The 8,176-nt window shown below is 39.6% G+C and overlaps 1 protein-coding gene across 1 annotated transcript; it reads left to right on the forward strand.

Annotated features, from left to right (window-relative positions):
- The first annotated feature begins 697 nt into the window (after nt 1–697).
- LOC119083416 lies at nt 698–2,829 on the forward strand. The gene is made up of 3 exons (XM_037193135.1): nt 698–1,351; nt 1,476–2,074; nt 2,174–2,829. Exons 1-3 carry the CDS (start codon nt 781–783, stop codon nt 2,744–2,746), a joined length of 1,743 nt encoding a protein of 580 aa, XP_037049030.1. The 5' UTR covers nt 698–780; the 3' UTR covers nt 2,747–2,829.
- The last annotated feature ends 5,347 nt before the right edge of the window (nt 2,830–8,176 follow it).

Below are 8,176 nucleotides of genomic sequence, written 5' to 3' on the forward strand. Positions count from 1 at the left end.
TGAATGTCCACCTCACTTCAAAGTCCTCGTACATCGTTCACTAATTCGGTTAAAACTCAAATTCAGTGGCCGGCATCGCTTTCTTCTGCTTTTTAGCCTTCTTCCCTTTGTCCAGGTCCGGATTGATAGCATATTGAAATCGTTTCTGCTTGACTCGATCGCTGCCGGCTGTAACCTCACGTTGAACGAATTTTGCGCTTGAAGACAGCGCGTGACGGATGCTACTTTTCCATTTATTGGACGCTGTTTTGTCCAAGTTCTTGCATGCCGGATTCATCTTGTAGTAGAAATCGTATATGGCAGATTCCATTTTACTTAATACCATTGTTTAAATATTCGCGCATTTTCTTCTGCGTGGGCTCGTTCAATTTACTCTTATAATGTCATTGTATGTGACACTAAATAAAACTAAGTTGGCCTAGAAATTTTAGCAATCTAATTGGAGGGCGCGTGTTATTATTTACAACGGTCACAGCAAACAAAAATGTTTTAATTGTGTACCTGGAGCAGATTTCATAAAACCAAAAACCAACCGAATCAGAAAATGGTAATTTGTGATACGTGTATTGTGTTAACTTGTCCAGTTCTGTGTTTGTTTTGATTTGTTGAAATGGTTTTCAATGTTCAGTTTCAATCGTCTGCACTACCAACAAAAATTTACATTTATTGTAGCCTCGAAACCACACCGAAAGAAAGAAGAAATACACTGAAAAATTGAAAGCCAATGGGGCATTTGAGGACTACAAAAAGAAAAGGGCTCAGCTTGAAAAATCTAGACGGATGCGTCAAAAAGAAGCCATGGAACTACTAAGTGATGCTAAGCGAAAACTTCTGATTGAAGAAAAGCGGATAGAGAACAGAAAGCGAGTTCGAAAGTGTCGCGAGGCTAAAAAAGATGGAAAGTCATCCGAATACATCGCTGGCAGCCACAAGTCGGATGACAATCAACGAATTCAGTTCGACAATTCGTATAATTTTCCACATTCATACCGCACCAAGAGCGCGATTACAAAAGCTTATTCAAAAACGAATAAGTCACTGCCATTGTCACCGACGAAACGTAAGCTGATGGTGGCAAAATTGCATTCATTTAAAGACAACAAGGACCGACAAGATTTGTTTGGGTGTACTGTATCGACTGGGAAGAAAAGTGCACATGGCTTGGATGCTACGTTGGTCGATTTAATTGAACGATTTTATCAACGTGACGATGTTAGTAGAATATCTCCAAATGTCAAGGACGCGAAATATTTTCGAAACCCCGTAACCGGACAGAAGGAGTTAAAACAACTTCGTCATTTAATATTCAAACTTTCGGATGCCTACACAAAATTTGTTAAGGAATATCACCGTAAGTAATAATCTCTCTACGCTTTTTATGTTGGCAAACAACGAGTGTCTCGATCAACAATTTCTTAAGCAGCCTCACTGTTAGTACCAATCAATCTAACTAAATTTTATCGAATCGTTTTCAGGAGAGCACAAATCCGACCCGTCCGTCAAAATTTCGAAGTTCTGTGATTTACGCCCACAACACGTCTTGTTAATGGGTGAAACACCGCGCACCTCTTGTCTTTGCATCTATCATGCCAATTTCAGTCAGTGCTGCACTGCGCTAAACAAGTACATCCCAGAACTACCGAAGAATTACACTGAAATGATCAAGTTGCTGGTATGTGAAAACGACACGAAAGATTGTCACTTCAAAAAATGCAAGAAATGCTCGCACAATGTAATTGAACGGAAATTGAAGCATATTTCGAATTACTCAACGAACAAAACCATGCCGGTAAAATACATGCAATGGCTCAAAGATAAAACAGCGAATCGATTCGAAAATCAAGAACAAACGGGTACAATCCAGCAGTTAGTGAATCATCTGCTTGACATTTATGTCCAGTTTTTAAAGCACGCATTTATTATGCATGAACAAGCTGAAAATTTCAATTCAGACACAAAACTAGTGGATTCGTCGGATCATTTTGATGAAGCTTTACTGCAGATTGACTTCGCGGAAAACCATAAATGCGAGTCTCAGGATGAGATTCAACAGGCGAACTATAATCAAAAGCAAGTAAGTTCCTAATTATCGTTATTTTTTTGGTTAGTTTGACTGACTGAAACACAAGGATCTGGAAAATTTGTACTCAATATTGAAAGCATTAATTTTCAGGTCAGCCTATTTACGTCGGCCCTGCGTCATCGCAAAATTACGGTCCCGAAAGTCATTGCATCCGATAATCTCCATCACACCAAGGAGACCATTGTGGCATATCTGTACAAATTGTTTTCTTCTTTCCCGTCTACGATTAAAACCATAAGAATTTGGTCCGACGGTCCCACATCACAATTTAAAAGCAGATACATCGCGTCTGTCATTTTACGTTTTGAAGAATTGTTTAAGATAAAAATTTACTGGAATTTCTTTGCTACTGCCCACGGCAAAGCATGCATTGATGGGATTGGGGCCTCCGTCAAGAAACAAGTTCAAGACAAAGTTTTGTCAAGACAAAATACGGTCTTCGATACAAATGACTTCGTTAATGCGTTCAATTCCAGTAAATCGAAGGTCAATTTGTTCGGCATGACACCGGAAGAAATCGAGAAGATAAATATTGAGTTAAAGTTGAATGATTTATTCGTAAATGCCCCAGCTATTTCGGGAATTTCGTCATATCACCAGTTGCAGGCCGTAAACGGCCGTATAAAAGGTTTTGTATCGTCAAACGATGGGTATCAAAATTGAAGTCGACGATTTCTATATTGCAAATGTTCGGTTTTCTAGATAATTTGAATTAGTATGATTTCTGTATTGTAAATATTTAACTAGTTTTCTAGACAACATGAATTGGTATGATTTCTGTATTGTAAATATTTAAAAAATAAAATAAATTGTTTAACACATCTCTCCACTACTTTTATACAAGTCTAGCGAATTATACGTTTTAAGTAATAGAGTTTCAAACACAAATACTGAAAATCAGGCATACGCAGAACAGACCACTTTGCTTGAGAAATTCGCTACTTCGTTTTACAAAATGTTGACACCTATAAGTATGTTCCTAATCGTACTATTGAGGACCTATTCAAATTTATAACAATATAACAAAATAACAATAGAAATTTTCAGTCTATTGATATAATCTGCAGAATAACTTACAGTCATTTTAATTTACTAAATTATATTGTCGAGCAGTTCATTTACACTGGCGAGCTTATTTTATTTATATGAACTGTTCGCCAGTTGATATGAACTGTTCGCCAGTTGATATGAACTGTTCGCCAGTTGATATGAACTGTTCGCCAGTTGATATGAACTGATCGCCAGTTGATATGAACTGTTCGCCAGTTGATATCAACTCTTCGCCAGTTGATATAAACTGTTCGCTAGTTGATATGAACTGTTCGCCAGTTGATATGAACTGTTCGCCAGTTGATATGAACTGTTCGCCAGTTGATATGAACTGTTCGCCAGTTGATATCAACTGTTCGCCAGTTGATATCAACTGTTCGCTAGTTGATATGAACTGTTCGCCAGTTGATATGAACTGTTCGCCAGTTGATATGAACTGTTCGCCAGTTGATATGAACTGTTCGCCAGTTGATATGAACTGTTCGCCAGTTGATATGAACTGTTCGCCAGTTGATATGAACTGTTCGCCAGTTGATATCAACTGTTCGCCAGTTGATATAAACTGTTCGCTAGTTGATATGAACTGTTCGCCAGTTGATATGAACTGTTCGCCAGTTGATATGAACTGTTCGCCAGTTGATATGAACTGTTCGCCAGTTGATATGAACTGTTCGCCAGTTGATATGAACTGTTCGCCAGTTGATATGAACTGTTCGCCAGTTGATATGAACTGTTCGCCAGTTGATATGAACTGTTCGCCAGTTGATATAACTGTTCGCCAGTTGATATCAACTGTTCGCCAGTTGATATCAACTGTTCGCCAGTTGATATCAACTGTTCGCCAGTTGATATCAACTGTTCGCCAGTTGATATCAACTGTTCGCCAGTTGATATGAACTGTTCGCCAGTTGATATGAACTGTTCGCCAGTTGATATGAACTGTTCGCCAGTTGATATGAACTGTTCGCCAGTTGATATGAACTGTTCGCCAGTTGATATGAACTGTTCGCCAGTTGATATGAACTGTTCGCCAGTTGATATGAACTGTTCGCCAGTTGATATGAACTGTTCGCCAGTTGATATCAACTGTTCGCCAGTTGATATCAACTGTTCGCCAGTTGATATCAACTGTTCGCCAGTTGATATCAACTGTTCGCCAGTTGATATCAACTGTTCGCCAGTTGATATCAACTGTTCGCCAGTTGATATGAACTGCTCGCCAGTTGATATGAACTGCTCGCCAGTTGATATGAACTGCTCGCCAGTTGATATGAACTGCTCGCCAGTTGATATGAACTGCTCGCCAGTTGATATGAACTGCTCGCCAGTTGATATAAACTGTTCGCCAGTTGATATGAACTGTTCGCCAGTTGATATGAACTGTTCGCCAGTTGATATGAACTGTTCGCCAGTTGATATGAACTGTTCGCCAGTTGATATAAACTGTTCGCCAGTTGATATGAACTGTTCGCCAGTTGATATGAACTGTTCGCCAGTTGATATGAACTGTTCGCCAGTTGATATGAACTGTTCGCCAGTTGATATGAACTGTTCGCCAGTTGATATGAACTGTTCGCCAGTTGATATGAACTGTTCGCCAGTTGATATGAACTGTTCGCCAGTTGATATGAACTGTTCGCCAGTTGATATGAACTGTTCGCCAGTTGATATGAACTGCTCGCCAGTTGATATAAACTGTTCGCCAGTTGATATGAACTGTTCGCCAGTTGATATGAACTGTTCGCCAGTTGATATGAACTGTTCGCCAGTTGATATGAACTGTTCGCCAGTTGATATGAACTGTTCGCCAGTTGATATGAACTGTTCGCCAGTTGATATGAACTGTTCGCCAGTTGATATGAACTGCTCGCCAGTTGATATGAACTGCTTGATTACTAGTAAAGCCACATTCACATTTTCTCCTTGAAAAATCCAAAGGCTGCATCGATTACTGTACCACGATCATTATTCTTCAAATTGTATTATGAAGAAAATCCTAAACAAGGCTTCGATAAGCAAAGAAACGGTGTATTGTACCCTGGAATCTCTTTCAACTAATGCTGGGAATTGGTCGACCGAAACCTGAACTGACCTGACCACTATATTCAGGTTTCAGGTCAATTCAAGTGAGGTCGAAATTTTAAGAATCAGGCTCAGGTCATTGCAGATTTCAGGAAAAACCTGGTTGGCATGTTTGACACGTCCATGTGGAATGGAAATTTGTAGAATTTAGGCGAGAATGTATGAAGAATTGCGATGAGAACAGACACTGTAATTTTTTACAAAACCTTTTTCGTATTAATTGGATCAACGTTTATTTCAATTCAATTTGAAATTCAAAGTATATACTGACGAAATACAGATAAAATTCAACTTGTCCAATTGATCAATTAAAAACACAAATAGAATAACATAAAAATTAAAAATGAAGATCGTCAGAGTTTCGAGTCATGTGATCTAAAGTTTCTACGAACTTTTGTTTGTGCCAGTCGAGCTGTGTTTCGATTTGATGATGTGTGCCGAACCGATGCCATCCGATCTCTGTTTCGATTTTTCGCTGTACGCTGGACCTATGTCAGTCGAGCTCTCTTTCGATTTGTTGATGTGCGCTGGACCGATGCCATCCGATCTCTGTTTCGATTTTTCGCTGTACGCTGGACCTATGTCAGTCGAGCTCTCTTTCGATTTGTTGATGTGCGCTGGACCGATGCCAGTCGAGCTCTGTTTGGATATGATGATGTGCGTTGGATCGCCTCGAGATGATGGTTCATCCGTGATGCTGACTTTCGATTTGGGCTGTTTTTTCGTAGTGACAACAGTCTTTCGAGTATTTTTCTGGGTTTCTACCTTCGATGTGTCAATCTTTCCTGCTTTGGGCTTCGGTGCTCGGATTCGTTTGTTTTTCATTGTGACGGCTTCTGCAGTTACGTTCCCAGACTCTTCACTCGAGCTGCTGATGTTCACCATTTTTCCCTGTGCACGCTCTAATATTTCTGCCATTTGCACGACTTGCGAGCGTAATGAGTTCTGACGATAAATGTTGCGATGGATTTCGGTGTCATGTCCCATAAATTGTGCAACATTGGTAACCTCGGGATCATTCAAATTCATTGTTCCGCAAATGCTTGCCAAGTGTTTGCGTAATTTAGTTCCTCGCAAGCTGCCTGGATTTTGAGCGTCGCATTTATTTGAAAATTTTTGAATGACTACGCAGGAATTGACTGTCGTCTCTTCACCAGCGGCTGAATACAATGCAAACAGAAATTTGTTTTCGTCGGAAATGCGGGCATCCGTTCTATGACGAAGGAGGATATCAATGCTGTCATCATATTTGTGTTTTAGTAAAACTGGCACGTCGCGCTCCAGCTTTCCTCGAGCTGTAATTCTGCTTCTGATTAATTTGATCGTAGCTTCAGGAATGTTGCCAGCAACAAGCGAGTCGCGGAACGACGCAAGCATTTCGCGAGAGTGATATTCGCTGACAAGGATGTTTCTCATTTCACCTGTGCGTTTCCGATTATATACAAGAATCGCTGCCAGTGTTACTTCGGATAAATGCACCCAATTTTTGTATGTGTACTCCTGCTGTAAGTCAGCGAAAGCTGTCTCTAGTTCACAATCGAGGTACGCAGCGAATCGGCTGACATCATCTGTACTAGGAATATCATCTTTTCGGGAACGCCTAGCTCGTTTTTGTGTTAATGCTGCTAACTTATTGATCTTAAGCTTTGCATCTTTGGTAAACACCATCAAAAAACGTTCAACATTTTTTTCGTCAACTGGATTATCTGATTTCATGTACTCGATCAATAGAGTTTCTCCAATGGCTTTGATTAATGTCACCAATGTCGTTGCCGTACCAGGACTACCAAAACTTTTGGCACCAAGGTCAAATTTTGCCACTTTACGCACTGCCTCGATCACTACAGTGCAATGTTTTACGTGGTATAACGACGAGAAATCTGTTATTGCTGGCGAGAGTGATTTTGCTGTTACCAAAACTTTCCCAGCGCTCCGTAACTTGTCGCGAATCATTTTTTGTTGAAAAAAAGGATGATAATTGAGACAAAGGCCGTTTGCGAACTCGATCAATAACCAGTCAAAGCGAATTGGTCGCACAACTGGATCTGCTTGCAATTTAGAGAAGACTTTGTTCAGATCTGCACTTGCATTAGGATGTAAGCGACCGTCCACTGCGCGACTGAGTTGTTTCACCTTTCTTTCGCCCTGAAGCGCATTGTTGGAGCAAATTTTGAAGTGACGGCTGAGTGTTTTTTCAGTAAACGACCCAAGGCATTTTGGACATGGCGTGAAGTAGGTCACTGGTCTTTCAAATTTTTCATTCGGTCTCCTACACGTTTGCATCTCTCCACCATTGAGTTTTGGATCTCCATTCCACTCAAACATTCCTCTTCTCATTATCATGCAAATCGCTTGTTTGCGTTCCTTCGAGCCTGCAAAGAATGAAAGTGGATTAAAGACATAAGTGACAGGACAGGTAGCTTTGAGCTACTAACTGTATGTTTTAGAAACTGTTAAGCAGAATCAGTTGAGTATGGAATCTAAGTAAATTGTGTTTGTGCAATAAATTCCATTTGGCTAGACCATCTACACAATTTTTTCTGAACGGCATCAGATTTCTAACATTCGTTAAAAAACAAAGAATCTAACTCGAAAAGTTACGTAAAAAACAGAATCGGTTATAGATGGGAAGATGGTGATTTCTAACTAGTCTATATCGGAATTTGCTTATTACTCAAACTTTGCGCATAGTAGAAAACTCTTAGAATTGAAAGAGTAAAATTATTCTATTCAGTGTGGGAATTATTACTTTCTGATAAAATTGATCTGGTGGTTGTGAAACTGCGTTTCTTTCTTTATGCTGATGACGAGTTTTGCTCTACTTATTTTAAATTAAAGTCTTGCTCAACAATATACAATATACAAGTCTTGCTCTAATACTTATTTGGAATTTGGTTTTAGATGCACTTATTTAAAAAAATCTTACGAATTATCATTATAAGCATCGCATCCGTTTATTAA

The sequence above is a fragment of the Bradysia coprophila genome, unplaced genomic scaffold, assembly GCF_014529535.1.
Source record: "Bradysia coprophila strain Holo2 unplaced genomic scaffold, BU_Bcop_v1 contig_633, whole genome shotgun sequence".
Lineage (NCBI taxonomy): Eukaryota > Metazoa > Arthropoda > Insecta > Diptera > Sciaridae > Bradysia > Bradysia coprophila.

What these genes read in the sequence shown, in the direction of transcription:
- LOC119083416 (XM_037193135.1), top strand. Translation starts at nt 781, where the DNA reads ATGCGTCAAAAAGAAGCCATGGAACTACTAAGTGATGCTAAGCGAAAA. An exon ending in ATTTGTTAAGGAATATCACC is followed by an intron (nt 1,352 to 1,475) that starts GTAAGTAATAAT and finishes AATCGTTTTCAG; the next exon opens with GAGAGCACAAATCCGACCCG. An exon ending in CGAACTATAATCAAAAGCAA is followed by an intron (nt 2,075 to 2,173) that starts GTAAGTTCCTAA and finishes ATTAATTTTCAG; the next exon opens with GTCAGCCTATTTACGTCGGC.